General features: G+C 43.2%; 1 protein-coding gene across 33 annotated transcripts in view; it reads right to left on the bottom strand.

Moving 5' to 3' along the window:
* CACNA1C (calcium voltage-gated channel subunit alpha1 C) overlaps positions 1-21,993 on the bottom strand; it is a 611,497-nt gene that overhangs the window by 475,793 nt on the left and 113,711 nt on the right. For all 33 annotated transcript variants that reach the window (XM_077340079.1, XM_077340052.1, XM_077340055.1 and 30 more), the window contains exons 2-3: positions 8,876-9,197; positions 4,668-4,773 (exon numbers count right to left, since the gene is read on the bottom strand). In XM_077340079.1, the coding sequence (XP_077196194.1) occupies positions 4,668-4,773; positions 8,876-9,197 (428 nt within the window). The remainder of the gene's footprint in view (positions 1-4,667; positions 4,774-8,875; positions 9,198-21,993) is intronic.

Genomic DNA, 21,993 nt, shown 5'->3' with positions numbered 1-21,993 from the left:
CAAGAAACATCATAAGGCATCTGTCAAAGCAAAAGTTACAATATGGTTAACTGGTTATACGGTTAACTGTTTGAATGTTTATGATGTTAACATAAGTTACTGAGCTACATTTCTTAACTTGAGTATTGTACCGCACAATATAATGGAATCTATGCTGTAAACCGCCCTGAGCCGCAAGAGAGAACAGTATTAAAATGTAATTAAAAAAATAAATAATTAAGCCAAGAGAAGGCAAAGGGCTCAGAATCCAGGAATCTTTCAGCAAAGCTTCCATGGAAAGGCAAGGATTCAAACTCAGTACTCCCAGATTTTAGTCTGACATTCAGTCTAACCAATATACCATGCCAACTCTGCTGACGCCTTTAAATCTCAATTTAAACTACTGATGCAATGAACTGGTTGGCTATAAATATTGTTTAAAAATTTATCTTAAGGAACATTTTCAGGCTTCTTTTATTGTAGGCACTTGAGTTGCCCAGTTATTCTCCTGGACAGGCTAAAGGTTTCCACCATTTAATATATACCCATGCATGTTTGCCATTGACAACCTAAAGGAGAAAAAAACAAAACAGTATTTTTAAACTTCCCCTGTCTCACCATCCATCTAAAAACCACTTTTTCTTGCATCAAGGAACTATTCAAAACCCTGTTGTAAATAAATAAAATGCAGGAAAAGATACCTTGAGCAGAGTGCATGAAAAAAAAAACTATCAGCATTTTTCACTCAATGTGCCTTGGAGGCTCTAGTACTGTGTTTGCCTGCATGTAGGAATATTACCAGTGTGGGATGAGTAGCAAAAAAGAATGACTGTTTTAACTGATTTCACTTTCTGGCCAAAGTAGGTTTCACAGTCCCACTACAGACACAAAAAAATGGTGTAAGTTATTAAAGCATTCTGTGGAAAATGCCCAAGGGCAACATATGAACACATGAAGTTGCGTAATTCTGAATCAAACCATTGTTCCATCAAGGTCCACACTGTCTACACAGATGGGCAGTCATTCTCCAGGGTCTTGAGCAGGCATTTACAAGCAAGGATGCTGTTATACACCTGTAGCTGTAGCTACAGGGTCTACTCCAGGTCTACTCAAGGATCTACTCTGAGTGGCATGTGGTTTTCACAGATTCCTATAGCCTTTAAGCTCAAGCATTCATTCAGGTGAATCTTTGCATGATGGCTGCAAACGATCACATTTCAGCCCCAATAGGAGAAAATATTGCTTCACCGTCAAGAGCTTAATCACAAGAATGTATGGCTAAATGCTATTGGTTCATTTGTATTCATATACAAGTATTCACTTTCTTTTGATGTTTTGCACTTAGACATCAAAATATATGAGGAGGGAGTACTCACAGAATTTTTGCTTTAGAGATTCACTTCTATAGGGTATATATTTGAGCATGTGTGTTGTGTGTTCTAATTTAGAATTAAGTATCTATATCGATGACATTTGTCAGCTTAATCCCTTTTAATTACATAGTGAGGCATCCAGGGGGAGGGGAATAGAAGAATACCCAGGTCTAGATTAAGACCTGCTGAGGTTCTAAACGAGGATAAGTCAATCTGTGGTCCTCCAGATGTTCATGGACTACAATTTCCATGAGCCCCTGCCAGCGAATCCTGGCAGGGACTCATGGGAATTGTAGTCCATGGACATCTGAGGACTACAGGTTGACTACCTCTATTCTAAACCACGGGTGGCCAAACTGTGTTTCTCCAGATGTCCATGGACTACAATTCCCATGGTCCCCTCTCAGCATCATGGAAATCTGGAGAGCCACAGTTTAGCCATCCCTGACCTATGTAGTGTTCCCAACCTCCAGGTGCAGCTTGGAGATCTGCTAGAATTACAGTTGATTTCCAAATTGCTGAAATCAATTCCTCTGGAGAAAATAGCAGCTTTGGAGGGTAGACTTTGTGGCATTAAATCCCACTGAGGTCCTTTCCCTCCCCAAAATCCACCCTTCCCAGAATATACCCTCCAAATCTCAGTGACTTTCTAACATCCAAATTGGCAACCCTAAATATTTGTCAACTTGAAGAAGCTTCACAGCATTGCCCAAATTTTGTATTGTTTTAACTAGAGGCCGCTATTAACCTGAGATCTAAACTGTAGCTTAGTTAGCTTGTGCATAAATCCAGCTCCGAGCAAATAATAAATTCACACATGGACTTCACCTTATAGTGAAAGCCTTGAAGTCTTCTTCTTATTATTATTATTATTATTAGATTTATTCCCCGCCACAACATCCTAAAATCCCAATTAAAACCCCATTAAAACAATAATTACATTCCCAGCATTACCAACATGGCAAGATCGGCAACTCAACTCCCCCCCTCCCACTACTGGTGGGTGGAGAGGAGGTCCTGATGATGTTTACTTCAGGTCCTGATGGTGTTTATTTCAGGTCCTAAAAAAAAACTCTTGAATTTCCTTCGGGTCCTGCATGTTTTTAATACAATCAACCCCAAATGAAAAAGGTCAAGATTTGTAACCCAAGATTTATTTTCAAGCCAAATTCTGAAACATTCCCCCCAATCAGTTCACTAGGACCTGTTTTATGAAATGATACCATCATGGCACCAATGCCTGAAGAATAGATCTACAGGTCTAAGCTATCTGGTTTTGGAAATGCAAGTTATTTTCCTTAAAATCTTCCACCCTCACACCACCTCAATTAATTCCTTTGGCAGTAATCAAAAGAATGACATCAACTTTATAGGCTCTGACTAAACTTTATTTTAATAACACTGGAAAAGATGCAAGGCGGGATTTTCACTTTTTTTCAAATCACAGCAGAGAACTGAGTTCACGTGATTTCTTGGGAAAGGGCAGAGGGAAATATTTTGGTCTGGATCCAACCAACTTTTCTACTGCTGAAAAGGGGGCAAAAGGGATTATGTGGTCATTATTTGCTGACCACCATAAATACTGTAAGACAGGTGCTGGAGTCAGAAAGGGAACAGACTGAGGGGGGAAAGTGGGCTGGATCCAATAATTTATTCTGATGTTATGGGTTACATTCCAGTTTCCAACTCTACGTTCTGCTTCCTTGACTTAGCAAACATCGCCATATAAAGCCAAAAGTAAACACATTTTGTCCATTTCCACTCTACAGACAGGTATCTTGTCCCCACTGTCGCCCCCGCCCTCAGAGCAAGAGCTACCCCTGCCACCCTCAGAACAAGAGCCGCCCCCACCCCTGCCCTCCGAGCAAGAGCCGCCCCCCACCTCCAGTTTCCATGCAGCTGCTGGTGCCACTGACAGGAGACAGGTGAAGCATTGGGCCTCAGGGGCGCGATAGGAGCACTGAACAAGAGCGACCACTGGTCAACACTCTGTCTTTTCGACCGGCTGTGCCCTCAACTACACCGGCACCCCAGCCCGGACAGCTCGTCAGAGCGTCGTAGGCAGCGACAGAAAGCAAACTTCACAGTGTGCTGCCAGAGTACCCAGCCCGTTGTCAAAGCAGATGGGGCCCAGGTGAGGGCACTTCGGCAGGCGACACCTGAGGTCTCAGGTGGGGCCATTCAGCTCATTGAGGGAGTTTACATTTGAGCAAAGCAGCAATGGTGTTTCCTTGTGGGTGCAACCTGTGCGTTGAACCTACCCGTCACCTTGACTTCGGTTCCTGTCTCACCTTTGCTTCAGCGAAGCTCTGCCCGACTGACTCCTGGTTTCTTGACTCCTGGTTTTCAGCTCGTGACTACAATTTTGATATCTGGACTGACACGACTTGTGGACTCTGTCTTCCCGGTTCCCAACCCCGGCTTGCTGGACAACCATCCCTATGGCTCATCTTTGAACTCAGATTTGCCTAGTTAGTGTTAAGACACAGACTGGACTTAGACTTTGCAATTAGGTTGGCAATTAGGTCTTGCCTTATTGGCCAAGGCTGTACTCTTCGGAACTTTCCTCGGGTGCGACCAGCTAGGGCAGCACAACAAGTCTGTGTTAAACTACTGCTGTTACTGTTTTCATTTAATGCAAATAGAATACAGAAAACTTCTGAAGTAGGAAGAGGAGAAATCAGTTCTCTTTCTAACACAAATGGCAGTGTGCAATAGGAACACATTCCAAAGCATCTTACACCCTAATCCCAAAATTGTTCATCAGTTGAAAAGCGGATCCAATCAATTAAGTAATACTTCTTCATAAAACAGAAGCAATAGAAACAATACACGAAGGAAACAAATAAGCACCTGCAATTACGAACAGCCTTCAAAACACACACAGGCATTGTGTGTACACACACAAAAAGTAAAAACAACAAATCCAAAAAGTTCAGGTCATCTTTACACTAAAGACTTTAATCAGTCGAAGTTTAATTCCCTTCTGGGAATTGTAATCTGGGCAGCAATTCTAACATCATTTTCAACGAACCAACAGAACACAGTTCACATTAAGCAGCTCTCCTTGGCAGTGGCCATGATAGTTGATGTAAAACTACACAAGACTTTGTGTAGATATTAGGTCTATGCTGTTTCCATGGTAAAACAGGCACTCATCTACATAAACTAGCAATCCAAGACTTCAACAACCTGAAATCGAAACATCGTGGTACGGGCAACCTCAATACAAAGTTCTGAGTGAGGCCTTCAGGTAGCTCGTAAGATTGTCATGATGTACAGGTAGCAAGGAAGTAAGCAAAATCAGGTACTTACCAGATTGGAATTGGTAGCATTGGAATCATCTTCTGGAAAGGGGATATAGATAGCTAAGGCCACACAATTGGCAAAAATAGTCAGTAAAATAATAATTTCAAATGGTCTGAGGAATGGAGTTAAGGCAAGTAGTTTTTTTAAAAAACAAATCACATACACAAATTACATAGGGGGAAAGATTTAAAAGAATTCTGTTTAAAGAAGACATTCCTAATCCCCAGTATTCTGAAGAGAAACATATGCCTTTTAAAGTGCGTTTCAGTCCTCCTAGCCAAGTTTCTTCCTAATATGTCAAAAGCACGGTAGGCCAGTCGCGTGCCAGAGTAAACAGATTTCTTAAAAGACTTTTTTCCTTTATTTAGATTGAATTTTAAGTTTATTTTCCCCTCTTGGTCTGTGCTGTTATTTAACGGAATGTTTGCCTCAAATAAATTCTCATGCTCCCCTATTGCAATAAAGTTTCAACCGGCCTGTTATTCCTATAATTAAAGAAAAGATCTTCTAAATCTTCTGCATAACAGTTCTATTTTTTTTCAAGCTTTTTCCCCCTTCACCTTTTGCAAAGCAGTTTGAGTGACATGTATTCAAAGAATAACTTAAAAAAAACGCACAGAGGTTCATTTTTAATGCACCTTGTCTCTTCACACTATTCTTAGATATGATTATGCACACACAAAACACGTATGTTGATTTTCATTATGCCCTTTAAGCAATCTCATACATATACTAAGGACATGGACAAAATCAACATTCAGTGATTGCTTTTCATACTCTCACACCCTAGGTATTTCAACCCAGAGATATTGGGGCTTTCATCTCTTTTAATATAGACATTTGCTCAAAATAAACTTTTTCAGTAATGAAGTATGCAACCAAAGCTCCCTAAGAACAGTTGCCTGGCTGGATTTTATTATAGATCCAGCACTCTGCCTCCAACTATGTCTGACCAAGAACTCTACAAGTGGAGACCAATGAAATAGTGTATATGTCCCACCCCCCCTCCAGAACCTTATAATTTGAACATGGCAGCTCCATTCTAACGGCATGCAACCATACAGTAAGTCATTATATAACAGGGGTGACCAAACTGTGGCTCTTCAGATGTCCACAGACTACATTTCCCATGAGGCCCTGCCAGCATCATCTGGAAAGCCACAGTTTGGTCACCCCTGTTATATAAGTTATAGCAGATTAGCTGTTTCCATTTGCTTGCAGTAAACCAGTGGCGACTCAAGCGTACATTACGGCTTGGAATTCTGGTATTTGAGGTAAGTCAGTGGTTAAGATTGCAACGGTTTCTTTGTTTGGGAAACCATCATAATCCCTCAGAGACTGACTTAACTGCGCTGTTCAGTTATTTCCAGATCTCGTCAATACAACTTCCTGTTTTGCATCAATCTGTTCAGCCAGCACCGCTCATACATTTATCAGGCTTCCACTTGAGTTCGCTGCCTAAAGATCCATGGTTGCTGAGATGCCAAACAAGTAAACCAATACGAGCTTGGCCCCCTGAGTCAACCATCCATCATGTCATGCCAAAAATCCTAAGCAACTGAGTCAGGAAGAATAAGAAAGAAAACTAATCAAGAGCATTAAAAAAAAAAAAAAAACTAGCGCCCCCCCAAAACCAAGAAGTAGATGCTTGGAGCCATCTATGAAACCTTTATTGACAAATCCATTTTTAACCTTTTCCCCTGTCTTGAAAACAAAAAACGTTTTCAACAACATCTAATGGGATTATGTGCTTTGCCTTTTATCCATCACTGTGTTTGTCCCTCCAAGCTTCCTTAGGGACGCAGGATGCTGGAAATTTTACCTCAGGACCATATTAGATGTGAAGGCAGCTGATCTGTTTGTTAAAGCCTAGCTCTCCTCTTGCAATCACAAAGAAAGTGGGGGCAAAAGAGGGGTAGGGGAGGGTGAAAGAGCTTCTGCTTGGCATACAGAAGGTCCCACTTCAACCCCCAGCATGGCTGATTTAAATTATCTAGGTGTCCATGGATTGAAAGGCCCTGGAGGTCCAAGGCCAGGCAGAATTGATAACAGTGGTCTTGAGGCAGACCAAACTGTAAGGCAGCTTCATGTATTCATGAGGGAACTGAAATCTCCCCCGGCCTATTTCCCTACAGACTCTCTCTCCAAGCGGCATTCTCCCAGTCAAGCTCATTTCTGGTTGCACCTGGGCAAAGCCATGAAAATCCCGTTTCCGTGTTTTGAAAAACAACGTTGAACTAGGATCCGGGAGACGCAGGTTCAAATTTCCACTCTACCAGAGAAGTTTGCTGGGTGATTTTGGACACTCACCAGCACTCAGCCTAATCTATCTCACAGGGTTGTTGTAAAAAGGAAAAGATCAGAATCCGTTCTGGATAATGCATCTCATAAAACCAAGTGGTTTTAGCTTCCAGACCAGCTGGAAAAATTGATCCCCTGAAATCACCCTTTCTTCACAGCTGTAAACTGGTATTCCAACAGTGCTATCCTAGGCAAAGTTATGTATTTATTTCAGTGTACTTAGGAGGCAAGAATTCTGTTTAGGATTGTGCTGTAAGTAGCACAAGCATCAGCAGAGCTACTTGGATCTCAACGGACCTTATCCCAAGTAAGGGTGCTTAGAACTGCAATCTAAATCTTATCATTAATCATTATTTTGCTCAGCTGACAAAGCAAGATCAGTATAAAAGTATCACAATATAAGAAAATTTGGTCTCTAAGAAAACCCAATTTCACATGAATTTTGAAAGTTGGGAATGTTGACATTTGGTCATCTGGGTATTTCAAACTGGATTTTTCTCTCTTTGGATTGACGTTAAGATTTTAAAAGACAGATAATTGGAGGCTTTAGGCATTTGTTCTATTGCTTTAGTGCATCATCAATCAAGAGAATTTACAGGAATCTAGCAACCATTTGATCCATATCAGGGCAAGGAAAAAGGAGGCAGGTAAGGCAACAAAATGCTCCTTTTGTCTGGCAGACCTTCAACCTTCCATGAGTAGCCCTGCTGTGCACTTTGAGAATCTAGACCTTTCTCAGCCAGTGTTTCATGAAATACTGGGGTTTCCTGACAGCCCTGGGAGGGTTTCCCAAATGAGTGGGAATTATTTTTAAATTAATTTTTAGAATTTCCTAAAATCAAGTAATATGGCCATATATGTTGATATCAACCCTCCCCCTCCTCCCAAAATGGCCCATGATGGGCCTGGAGGGGGTGGGAAGGAAAGGGGCCCTGAGTGATTGTGTACACAGCTATGCTTCCCCACCATATTCTGCATGATCACACCACTTCTAGAGTATGTCAAAGCCTGAAGAGTGCTTCCAGAGTTTCTCAATGGAAAAAAAGCTGAGAAAGGCTGATCTAGAAAGAGGCAGATTAGGTACTATTCATATAGTTTAAAACAGTGATGTCTGAGTCATGGGCTGGGGCCTTTATGTGGGGTCACAGATCCCAATCTATTAGGCCCCTGCAGGCCTACAATATTTTTTCCTGACTACTGGAAGGACAAGTTGCACAGAGGACAAGTTGCACGTATGCACAGAGTTTACAGGTGCCACACCCTCACCTCTCTTTGCATGTAAGCTGGGAAGAACATCAGCACAGGGATGCAAAGTCACTCAGCAACAGCAAGTATTATTTCAAGGCTCTAGCCCCGGGTATGGTACCGTGAAGGCCTTTCAATGGTACCTCAGTATGGGAGTTTTCAAAATGGCTGAGGAGAGCCCTCCTATCCTGTGTTTGCCATTCCCGGCTCCAAGCAAAGAAGAAAGAAAACGGGTTTTCATCCTGGTTCCCCGTTCTCAAAACGTTGAAGATCAAGTGCTGGTTTCTGAAGAGACCCTCCTTGAGCTATCAGCCTAACACACCTGTTTATTTTCATTGGTTAGAACTTCCTATCACTTTAACACACCAGTTTATTTCACATCTATCTGTATCTTTTCTTGTTCCCTGGAAACCGCCCTGAGCCTTCGGGGAGGGCAGTATATATATATGAATGAATGAATGAATGAATGAATGAATGAATGAATGAATGAATGTATGAATGAATGAATGAATGAATGAATGAATGAATGAATGAATGAATTGATGGATAGATGGATGGATGGATGGATGGATGGATGGATGGATGGATGGATGGATAGATGGATAAATCAGATATGATCCATGCTGACAACCTATCCGGTTTCAATGTCACGACACCAAAAAGGATATTTCCATTCAACAATACTGATGCATGCTCTCCGGATGGGGTTTTTCAGTGTTAAACACAGCAATGCCCGGGGCGGCCGCGTAGCTGTGGTGGTACCCTGTTTTTTCTGTTTCCCATACTGCTGCCGCTTCCTCTGCGTCGAGCTGGCGGTAGATATCGTTGCATTGCCGGCAGCACCCATCAATTTGGCCTGCCTGGCAGCATCAATAGCAGCCTGCCAGGAAAGGGCTGCGCCTGGAGTAGGGATATGCTCGGGTGCAAGCCCCGCAGCTGCATTGGCATTCATGTTGGCATGAGCAGGACGGGGACTGGCATAGTTGGAACCTGAGAGAAGAAAGGAGCAAAGGGGGGGAAAAAAAGAAAATCAATGCACACATTCAATAGAACATGGTTTACAAAAGGCAAATCCAGTAAGCAAAACGGAAAGTTGCTATTGGCATATCTAAACATCCCTACCGAAGATAGAGAACACAAATGTTGGACTATGAATGTAAAGACAGGCTATGTGTCAACTATATATTGCATGGGTGGGGAAATTCATCTTCTGCCTCACTTACAGGATCCTAATAATGCCATTTAATATCCCACATGAGCTATATGCGGGCACTCTTGACCCAAAATTACAGTTGGTGCAAAATGCGGCTGCTAGGGTCCTCTCCAGACCATCTCGAAGGGCCCATATCCAGGCAGCGCTGAGGCGGCTGCATTGGTTGTCAATTGCATTCCAGATCAAGTTCAAGGTTTTGGTATTAACCTTCAAGGCTATTGCGTATCTGAGGGACCGCCTGTCTCCTTATCCCCCCCCCCCCCCCGCAGGGCTCTTTGCAGGCTTGTACCTGCTAGCGGTCCCTTGCCCACAGGAGTTACAACTGGCCTTGACCAGGGCCAGGGCCTTTTCGGACCTGGCCCTGACCTGGTGGAATGAGCTCCCGGAAAAGCCGAGGGCCCTGTCATAGTTTCACAGGGCCTGCAAAATGGAGCTCTTCCACCAAGCATTTTGTTGCAGCCAGGCTGTGGAAGATCTGGAGTCCCTCCTCAAGTTGCCCTGAATACCTAGGGCAGAAGGCACCCCCAGACCAGCTGGCAGTGCATGCTGGGGTAAGGCTATTTAGCCCATGCTGGACTGGTTGGGAGGGAGTAGAATGGGGTTATGCTGCCAGGGGATTTTATGATTTGTATTTTTTATGATGTTTATTGGGGTTTTATAGGGTTATTGGGGTTTCATTGTAAATCGCCATGAGCCAGATTGGCCCAGGAGTGGAGGCCAACCAACCAACCAACCCATCTCCTATGGGGAGAAATCAAAGCATTATACTTGGGAAAAAGTGCTGCTGAATAGAACAGCCCACTATTCCTAGCATTCAGTTGTTTGGCCCCATGGGGGAGTCATGATCATGTACATGTTGCTCCTCCAGCACCCTTCCACCACACATCAGATGTCCGGAAAGGGGAGGGGAAATTCTCCAGTTATGCTCAATAAAAGCTCCTTGCTTCAGCCCAATCTTTCATTGGACAGCCATGATGTCTCGTTCAACTCTCTCATATGTAGCCCACATATCAGTTTTGCACAACTGCAGTTTCGAAACAGTCAACATCAAGAAGTACATTCTTTCTTCCTGCTCATTTGGACGTTCTTCAGCAAATCAAAGCTATTGGCGCTCTAATGGACGAATCTACTTAACACTACCTCAGTTTGCAAAGCACTATAAAGGAGGAGGAAAAAAAAACTCATATGGATACAGTACCTAAGAAAATTTGACCTGATGTGCCTAGAGAAGAAGCATGCAGGTGGGAATATAGCCTGGGAAGATAAATGGCTCTATTACTATATTTTCCTCAATTATACTATCACTATAGTTACCATTCAAAGTCAATGATTTAGTAAGAAACTGAAAGTGGATTATCTCTTTACATGCCTGTGCATTCAAGGCCCTCCAGATGTCCATGGACTACAATTCCCATGAGCCCCTGCCAGCATGGACATCTGGAGGACCACAGTTTGACCACCCCTGCTTTATAGCCTCTGTTTACAGTCCTGTTAGGCCCAACAGCCTTGGCTCCTTGATAAGTAAGCAAGCAAGTGCAACTGAGATGGGATTAAGGAACGGTGTAATGGCTCCAAGTATCTCAGAGACAATGGTAGGCCTTTGCAGAATGGAGTGGGATTAAGAAAATTCTCTCTTGCGAAAGACTGGAGGTTCCCCAAATGAAATCTACTGCCTTCCGCTCCTTCGAACTCATGCTTGGCAAGCAATTCAGGAAGACGAAGTCAACAGATGAACTCATAAAGGGATGGGGCGTACAAAAGGAGCAGCACAGCATCTGCTGTAAGAAAATATTCAAATCCTAGAACGTTGCAGCAGTGGACCTCTAGTCCTCTGCCATGGAGAGTCTCCTGGCTAAACTGCAGGTAATAATCTCATGGCCAAACAAAAGTTCTGCAGTCATTGCACATTTCAGATAAAAAATACGGTCACAATGCAGGGGACAGTAGTGCACAGAGGTGGCTGTTGCAAGACCCAGGTACATGTGCCTTTGGAACGAGCACAGACTCCTACGTTTTTTGCTAAGCATGTTGCGAGCAGAAGCCCCACTGAAAGTTCCTGTAATGCCATTAACACACCATTTGGACTCCAGAGCCAAATAAATCAATGCGGTCAACACATTTTAAGTGCTGGAAAGCCATTACTGATTATACATTTCTTCAGCACAACTCCAATTATGTTTTAGGAATGCCTTTCATCCAGTTTCTAGTATGTCTTACAATAAAGCCAAACAGAAGAACAAAAAACATGTGTATTCAGAAAGAAAAAAAAGTGCCCTAGTTATTTCAGTGAGGCAGAGGAAGAATCTATATTATGATTCTATATTTAACTGAAGTTATCCATGGCACGGCTTCCAACTTATACTTTTGTGTGTGCGTGCTGCAGGAAAGCTACTCATAGCAGTAGGCCAGTGAAATTTCCTCGGTAATGCCACCATGGATATTTTGGTGTAATGGGGAGCCTTTTTCGCTGGGTAACCTTGCACTGGTGGGAAACTGGTGTTTTATGCATCAATAGCACTCTTATGCATAAATTATCCTCGCCTTGCTTTTCAATTAAATTTAGCAGCCTGACTAGATCACCTTAATTTGGGCTCGTCACAGCTTGAGGACAAAGCAGGGGCGGTCATGGTCATTACTTGGATGGGAAACCACCAGGAAAGACCGGGATTGCAGTGCATTGAACGGCAATGACAAGCCACTCCTGCTAGTCTCAAGCCTCGAAAACCCCATGGATGGGGTCACCCTGACTCAGCTGCAACTTTTCCCCATTTCCCAATGAGGACATAGAGTACCATCTATATACTCTAATTTAATTACCGGGATAGCAGATGGAGGTATACCTGGTTTTGGCCAGGGTGTTCTCGGTCCTGGTCCTTCCCAGAAGAGCTAAGGGACTAACTCAGCGTTACAAGGCCTGCAAAAGGGAGCTCTTCTGCCAGGCATTTGGTTGGGGCCAGGGCTAGGAAAATCTTAACAGGCCCCTCCTCTTAGCACTTATCTTAAGGCTTTAGGTCAAGATAGGCCGTGAAGTCAGAAATTTTAGAGGGTGGGTCTTTGTTGTTAGAAGTTTCATTTTATTGGACTATTGTCTTAGTCTGTTTTATTGTATTGAATTTTACGTGTTTTAAAGCACTGAGAGCCGGCAGGCCCGAGAGCAGCAGTTAATTAATTACTTAATTAATTAAACTATGTCTGACAAGAATACCATAACATGAGAATTGTACTGAACAAAAAGAAATGATAGGATGCACTTTACCACTGGGTCTTTTGGATGGGTTATCTGACTAGCAGCTGAAGATGCTGACGTAGTATTAAGCATGTTTATGCTGGCAATTGAGGCTTTTGAACTCTGGTGCTGGGGAAGACTCTTGCGAGTCCCTTGGACTGCAAGGCGAACATGCCGGTCAGTCCTAGAGGAGATCAGCCCTGACTGCTCCTTAGAAGGCCAGGTCCTGAAGATGAAACTCAAATACTTTGGCCACCTAATGACAAGGAAGGACTCCCTGGAGCCTAATGCTGGGAGTGATTGAGGGCAAAAAAAGAAGGGGACGACAGAGAATGAGGTGGCTGGATGGAGTCACTGAAGCAGTCGGTGCAAACTTAAATGGACTCCGGGGAATGGTAGAGGACAGGAAGGCCTGGAGGATCATTGTCCATGGGGTCGCGATGGGTCGGACACGACTTCGCACCTAATAACAACAACAATGCTGGCAAAAGTAGAAGTGGCAGCAAGATGAAAACGATGGATGTTTTAACAAAAATTGAAATAATATATGAATTATGGAGTATATTTGAGCTAACAAACCAATATGCTGATTAGAACCAGGAACAATGGAGATGTTAGTGGAAAATTGTTGTTAAAATACTGGAAGCATTTATAGTTTTGGGAATCAATATAGCCATCATAATGCCTCCCCAAGCTGCACCCCAAATTGCCAGGAATTTCCCAGCCTTTAATAGGTAACCATACTAGCAAGTGACCCTTCAGAATGTTTATGGGGAAAAGATTTAAATATCCTTCTCTTGTGTTGGAGCAGGCCATTTATTCAGATAATAAGCAGTTAATAAACTTTAGTCTATATATTGGTGTTATTATTTATCACAATATACCAAAAAGAATGGACAAAACCCAAGATAATTAGCTATGTCAAATTTCAACAAGATATTTGCTTAGACGCAAATGTATATTAAATATTTCAGGCATCTTTAAGCATGGTATCTGGCAGTAAAGCGTGATTTTTCAAAGTAAACAAATTAGAACTTGCAGTTTCATTAAATGGTTGGAAAGAAATCCTCCTCATTCTGCAAATTTAATTTTCAAATCATAAGTTCACATACATTTATTAATCTATACGATGCATTTTGTAATTAGATTTCAGAATGCATTATGAAGCAGAAAAGCAACATCTTCATAAAAGAGATAAAATAATAAAGGGATATAAGTAATTGGGTTGCCACCAGATTTAAAACAATGCCTGAATAAGTTTCTTCTCAACCCAAGGAATACAGAGAGGGGATCCTTATAGGTACAGCAAGAGCTGGGAACACAATAAGAAGGCCCCGACCTGGTGGAATGAGCTCCCAGGAGACCTGTGGGCCCTGATGGAGCTGTCACAGTTCTGCAGGGCCTGCAAAATGGAGCTCTTCCACCAGGTCTCTGGTTGAGGCCAGGGCCCATTCCGCACACATAGGATAATGCACTTTCAATGTGCTTTGGCATATGGATTTTTCTGTGTAGAACAAGAAAATCTACTTCTAAAGTGCATTGAAAGTGCATTATCTATTGTGTGCAGAATAGGCCCAGGGCAGGTAAGATAGTGGGCCCCTCCCGGGCCCAACTGGGATATCAGGTTACTCCTTAAACCCTGAAGCAGGATGGTGTGTCAAGCGGGTGAGGTGTGGTGGGGGTTATCACCACCAGGGTATACTGAAATATTGGGGGTGTAATGAGGGGTTTATTGGGGCAAATGTCTTTGTTCCCCACCATGAGTTGCTTTGCGGGAGTGGCAGGCTAGAAATTAAATAATAAACAAACAAGCAAATAAGGTGATGCTCTGGGTTGTATGCAATGCTCTTTTCAGTCCCTGCAATGTTTGTAGGGATTTTTGTGGGACAGGAGCAAAGTTGATTTCACAGAGTGCTGCCGGAGCACCCATCTCAGGAGCACCCACCTAGTGGCACGCTGTCAAAGGGGATGGGGCCCACATGAGGGCACTCTGACAGATGATGCCCGAGGCCCCAGATGCGAGTGTTTAGTTCCTGACCAGCAGTTGCACTTAAGGAAAAGTGCAACTTATATGCTGCTTTTCTCTACCCAAAGGGGTCTCAAAGTGGCTTACAATCGCCTTCCCTTTCCTCTCTCCACAACAGACACCCGGTGAGGGAGGTGAGCATGAGAGAGCCCTGATATTACTGTTCGGTCAGAGCAGCTCTATCAGTGCTGTGGCGAGCCCAAGGTCACCCAGCTGGCTGCATGTGGGGGAGCGGGGAATCAAACCTGGCTCACCATCTTAGAAGACCGCGCTCCTAACCACGACACCAAGCTGGGACAGTGTTCCCTTGTAGGTGCAACTGCACATTCAACCTATCTTTTGCCCTGAACTCTGGCTCCTGCCCTGCCCTCACTTCAGTGAAGTTCTTCCTGTTTACACATCGTCTTCCTGAACTCGATTTCTTGGCTTCTGACACTCAGATTCTGACTTGGCTTCTTTGGTTCTCAGACTCGCCTTGCACTACACCCCTCCCCTCGGCTCTCCTTTAGATTCAGACATCTTTGCTTGATACTAAGTCAGGACTGGGATTTGGCCTTCGGAAAGCAATTCGATCTCAGATTCACAGCTGAAGGTGTCAGCATCTAGATTCTCCTGTGTGTGCCCAGGTCAGGCAGCACACCCATTTTCACAAATCTTTATTGGAAAAGCCTGGTCTACAGCTTTGGGGTTTTCTTCTCCTCCCTTATTTTTTTGATGTAGAACCCAAATTCCCTATAATATTTTTACAACATCTGATCTTGAGAATGTTGATTAGCGCAAAACGCCTTGCAGCAATTATGTTGTAAAATATGCTAGCGTATTTATTTGTGTGTGCTTTCTTCTACTAAATTTTAAAGGATATATATATAACATGCTCCTCGATAGACACATGTAAGCAAATACAAACCGTTCTGATGCTGGTCCTTCTGCAGTGAGATTTTCTAATCTATAAAAAGGCCACCCAAAGTTCATCCTCTGACTTCACAGGACTAGAAGAGAGAAGGATTTTCTAGAGGTCACGCTGGATGACCTAAACTGTGTTAGTGACCACTTTTCACTGCAGGGGATATACTGTGCGCTTGAAAAACACAATTTTCAAATTATAAGACTGAGCTAAAGTTATATCAATCAGCCACTAGCTGAGAGAACAACTTGCAACAGTCCTGTTTCAGAGTTCTTCTGTCAGGCATCCTGAAAATTCCATTAGATGCTTTCATCAGTGAATTAGCTCAAATTGTGGGATACTGGCAATTATGTTAGGACACCAGATTGCCCTGTAGTTGTACAGATAGGAACCAGCTGCAATTGTTTCATCACAGCACATAAGAGACGTATTCCATTTGTATGAGCAACGAGAGGCTGCATTTCCTTTCCCCTCAGGAAAATAAAGTGTTGCTTTGCTTTTCAGTAAAACATATTTTTCAAAGGACAGGTAAAAAGGAGAAGGCTCAAGAGCAGGGGTCATCTTTCACGGAAAAGCCAGCACAGTTTTGCACAGATTGTGCCCTGATTTTCAAAAAGGATTACTAGCCAAACAGAGTAATGTCATTTTATGCAGGCAGATTAATTGCAGTACCATGAGTCAACATGCAAGGGGGAAGAGACCAAAGCCAAGAAAGCAACTTGAAAGGAGATTAATATGTACTGAAGGAAAATGAACACATTGTCTAGTTCTTCATGGATGACTGGCTATTTTATAATATTTATATTCGGTACTAGAAGTAAATCCGGGAACATAGATTTGTGGTGGTGGTAAGAGGTTTGGTAGAAAACTAAGGGGCAAACAGATGTGATGGTGGTGTTCTGTGACTGGAATGCTAGCGTTTTTGCAAAGGGGGAGTTCAAGTCAAGCTGACCCTATGAGGTTTTTGAGACAAGAGATGCTCCGAAGTGGTTTCCCATTGTCTGGCTCTCTATAGTGCACCTGGGAGTCCTCTGTGGTCTCCCATCCAAATATTAAGCAGGGCTGACAAGATTAAACTAGCTTGGGCTACCCAGGTCAGAAGAATATTTGTTACTTTCCAGGGGACCTATGAAAATAAGCAGTGTAGCTCTCCCTGGCCAGTTTTTCCATAAAAAAATACTCCCTCCCAGTTATTTAAACTGTTAAACTGGAAAGTTAGGGGCCCATATTATACCTGTCTTTTTTCACTACCAGCTCTTAAGGCAACCAGATAGGGGGCTATGGGGGGGGGGGGCAGACAGAACTGAAGTATGGATTAAAACTTCCCCACTCCCCAGTGGAGCAGAGCCAACCCATAATAGTCTCCAACTTCACACAGCAGTTTTAGGAGGTTTCCAGTAACAGAACTCTATCATCATGGCTGTTTCCAAAGACCCTGCGGGGGGCAGCAAGAACACAGATAGGATTAGTGAGGTCAAACACGATAGTTATTGTTCCGGGCTGTTCTAATATTCTCCATGTATATTTCCCCAGGGGAATAACTTCAGATACACATACAGTGATAAGTTTGGTCAAATTCCAGAACATTTCCTTCTCCATAGGGTGTACTGAGAGCCCGCTTGGTATAGTGCAGGGGTAGTCAAACTGCGGCCCTCCAGATGTCCATGGACTACAATTCCCAGGAGCCCCCTGCCAGCAAATGCTGGCAGGGGGCTCCTGGGAATTGTAGTCCATGGACATCTGGAGGGCCGCAGTTTGACTACCCCTGGTATAGTGGTTAAGAATGGTAGCCTCTTATTTGGAGAACTGGGTTTGACTCCCTGCTCCTCCTCCACATGTAGCCAGCTGGACAACCTTGGGGCATGCTCAGTTCTCTCAGAGCTCTCTCAGCCTCATCTACCTCACAGGGCGTATGTGGTGGTCGATTGTAGGGTAAGCGATTGTAAGCCACTTTGAGACTCCTTTAGGTAGTAAAAAGTAGGTACTTCACATGTGGCATGGGAGGGGGGTATTGCTTGTCATCCATGACAGCATTTATCCTATCCAACTGGTGGGTGGTCATATAAATCTGGATATACTACAACAGGGGTAGTCAACCTGTGGTCCTCCAGATGTTCATGGACTACAAGTCCCATGAGCCCCTGCCAGCAAATTCTGGCAGGGGCTCGTGGGAATTGTAGTCCATGAACATCTGGAGGACCACAGGTTGACTACCCCTGTACTATAATACCACGAGCCATAATGAAATCTTAAATTGGTTTAAGCGATCAGTCACTAATGGCAGATTTATGTGAGCAAATGCTGCAAGTATTGATTACTGATAAGAACCTGTCTCTTTTATGAGGCTCCAAGTCGGCACACATTAGCCACACTAAATAACTACAGGCAGTAACAAATGACTTGGATCTCCAGGCAGTTTATAGAAACAGGTTCAATTAGAAACAGCAGCACTCCATAGAAACTAGAAGTGATCTGGCTGATTCCACGAGACAGAATCATTTCCCCAGGCTGTACAAAAGAATTGGCAGGATGCTATAAGGAAAGCAGATTGATTCATAACATACATTTGAATTGATCACACTTTGGAGATTTCTTCCCATCCCGGGAGGGCTATAGTGATTTCCAAGACGCTGCATTGAATTTAGATATTTAACTTACTGCGTATAAGTTGACAAATGCATACCTGCAATCAAATATTCTACAAAGTCAACAATACCCTTGTGGTGTAGGCCACGTACTGTACTTTTAACTGTCTCATGGTGTTATCCAATAGTAAAAGCAGGAGTGAGGCTCTGCTGACACTAAGCCAAAAGTGATCCAACTACTTTGCCTTCACGCTCAGCATTTGATTTAGAAGCAAATAACCATTAGAATCATAGGATCATAGAATAATAGCGTTGGAAGGGACCTCATGGGTCATCTAGCCCAACCCCCTGCACTATGCAGGACACTCACATCACAATCGCTCACCTTGCCTGACACTATAGCCATAACCAGTATTTTAAATTTACTTTTTGTGGTTGCTCCATGTGTTACATGTGTTGCATTTCTTTAAACATTTGGCCCATTCTGGCCTACCGAAGAAAAGGCAGCTCGTTTCTTTTAATATGTTTTTTGCACAAGTTATGAATAATTAACCGTTTGGAGCTGAATGTCCTAGATTAGAATCTAAAAGCCCACACATTGAACACAACATGAGCACTGTGGTCTTCTGGTCCCCTGTCCCACCGCAGCAGTATACGTTGCCTGGAAAGCCACACATTGATGGCAAACTTCAGATTCAAAGGAATGCAATTAACAACTAAATTTAATTAACCAAGTTAGCTGTGAAATATGGGGGGATGCACAGTTAGAAGATGAGGTACTCCCCCAAGGGTATGCCAAAATACACTGGAACCTCTCCAAGATGCACTAATAAGGCATCCCAGCCAGGGCTGTGTCAAGAGCTAGTCTGCTCTTCGCCCTGTATGATAATGGAAATAGTGGGAAATTATGTTGTTGAAAACCTTGGCCCATTCCGCACATGTTGGATAACGCGCTTTAGATTTTCCAGTTCTGCACAGGGAAATCTAGTTGCAAAAGCACACTGAAAGTGTGTTATCCAAAGTGTGCAGAACGGGCCCTTGACACAGCCCACCGACACCTATGCAACCAGACAGGCCAAAGCGCCACCACCCCTCACAGTGCAGTCCTGCCCAAAAGCCTTGGTAGAGTCAACTATAGCCGCAACAGATCAACCCCCACCCGGCAGCAGCAAACTGCCCTCCTCTGCAATGCAATGACAGCCCCCCCCCCCAAGCAGTACTTAAAGCCCAGCCAAGACATAATTCAGAAGGGAAGGTGAGCAACATGGTACTGTCTCAGAGTTCTCTGCCATGCACACTGAGAGCACACAGAGATGCTCTTTGGTGTCAGGAAAGACAGAGAGGAAACTCAGTGATATTACCCAAGGGGGAAAGCAAAGCGCATGCCATGTGTATAATATGTTCCCACAGTGTGGTCCTGTCAGAGCTCTCTCAGCCCCACCTACCTCAGCAGACATCTGTGGTGGGGAGAGGAAGAGAAGGTGGCTGCAAGCCACTTCGGGACTCCTTCTGGTAGTGAAAAGCAGGGTATAAAAACCAACTCTTCTTCTCCTCAACTGCCTGGCAAAGGGGAAATGGGACACCAGCAGCATCTCAGTGCACCAAGGTAACTGTATGGTTTAACCATAGAGTTTTGCCCAGTGCCACCTCCTGGTGACATGCTGTCACTTCCAGGAAACACGGCAAATGACACCAGCAACACCCGTATGTCACTGGCAAGGGTCCCCACCACACATAAGCCCCTGTGCTGACTACCAGGACGGCCCAGCAATCTAGCTGGGAAGGAAGCTAAGGGTGACACAAAAGAAGTTCAGTGTTACCTGCTCTGATTGGTAAGGATCCCTCGTGTTGTAGAGAGATAAAGGTATTTCCCTAAAATCCTTTAACTGGGAGTGGTCAGAAACTGAACCATGGCCTTATATATACAAATTGTGTGTCCTGACCCATGCTGCAGCCGCTTCTTAAAGATTTCTACTATTTGGTAGCCATTTTCTGATTTAGAGTTTTCAAAATCCCTAACATAAAACCTTTAGAATAACCCCCGTCTTCAAATAATTTACTATTGATTTAGGTCACTGTTGTCAGTTCAATTATTCACCCGATCCTACAATTGGATATGCCAGCAAATAGTACACTGATGACTACACCAACATATCAATGCAAATAGTACACCGATTGCTACAACACAAAGGGGACATCCGCAGAGCTGATCCGTTGCAATACAGTAAGCCAATGCAGAATTTTAGCAGAGAGGTGCCAGTTGGCTAAAATTCAAGTGCTTGACTTCAGTTGAACTATATCATGAATCCAAATGTTAAATTGTAGCTTCCCTGGGAAAAGATTTATTCTGTATTTCTATAACCCGGCAAAAGTTGCAGTATTTCGTTAAATATGAAATACTGGCAGAATTTTAACAGTTAAAACGCAGTTTCAGAAAATATAAAAGCCAAGGTGCTCGTGCAAGCAAAAATTGAGCCATAGCACCAAAACACCTTACTACAGTATACATTTTCCAGCCAAGTCATCCACAGTATTGCATATGGTGGTTATAAAAATCTTTACGCCGTCTTTTTGCAAATAATTAATGTAGCATCTGCTGTATTATATATTAATTATATTAAACATTGCAGCTGTTATAACTGTGAGTTCAGCCTCTGCAAACGAACGCTACCAAGAGGACTGTAATTTTTATATTTTGTGACTATCTTATTATTTGCAGCACAAATGTTCTCTAGAGCCTCAGTAATTTCATTCAGCTACGTTTTAAAGGCAGAGAATACAAAACACCTACAACATTGCGGAATAATATGTAAAAAGAAGTTACAGAACTTTTGGGACAGCATCTATTATATCCATTGCCCCAAATGCAAAGCCTTAAATTATTTTCTCCCTATACGAATATAATGGTTTTTAAGCTTCTCTTTAGATCTAGGCAACAATTGGTATTGGGATAAGGTAAAGGTAAAGGTATCCCCTGTGCAAGCACCGAGTCATGTCTGACCCTTGGGGTGATGCCCTCTAGCGTTTTCATGGCAGACTCAATACGGGGTGGTTTGCCAGTGCCTTCCCCAGTCATTACCGTTTTACCCCCCAGCAAGCTGGGTACTCATTTTACCGACCTCGGAAAGATGGAAGGCTGAGTCAACCTATTGGGATAGAAGCTGGTTTTCTATAAAGTTTTTGCCCATGTACCAGAGAGTCACCCAGGAGTTCCTGTACGATGACATCACTTCCTGTGATGTGACCTAGACCTACTTCTTTCTACTGTGAAGTTTCCTCCCCAATCCCCAGCTACTTACTAGGATGGAAAGAACTTAACTGTAGTACCATTATCACAAATGCATGGTTTTAAAAATGGCTTAAAATGCTTTAATGTAGTATTTTAATTGTGTATTGTTTCATTGAGCTGGTCTACCAGGAGGGCGGTATATAAATGCAATAAATACATTTATTTCTCTGGATTACCAATCCTATCTAAGGAATCTTGTGAGCTCTATTTCTATGAATGAACTAGGAATTCAAAACAGGTACACAAGAGTGTAATTCCTATGTTGAAAAAGGGCGCTGTTTTAATTTGATTTCAAACCCATTTCAAGTCAGTTTAAATCTGAAGCATGCATGTGCCAGGGAAATAACCAATTCAAATGTTATGCTCCTGTAAGCAGAGTTCTAACATGCATACACACATGTAGTTTTACAGGGGACTGCAACAACCGCTTTAGAATCTGCCTGCAGATGGTCCAGATCCTAAAATGCCTTTACTAGGTGGCCAGACATTCCATACAGTTATATGGATTTACCATACAGGGAAGAAAAAGTGGGAATTCAGTGA

This window comes from Paroedura picta, chromosome 5, assembly GCF_049243985.1.
Source record: "Paroedura picta isolate Pp20150507F chromosome 5, Ppicta_v3.0, whole genome shotgun sequence".
Taxonomy (NCBI): domain Eukaryota; kingdom Metazoa; phylum Chordata; class Lepidosauria; order Squamata; family Gekkonidae; genus Paroedura; species Paroedura picta.
This window is presented reverse-complemented; position numbering and strand designations above follow the sequence as displayed.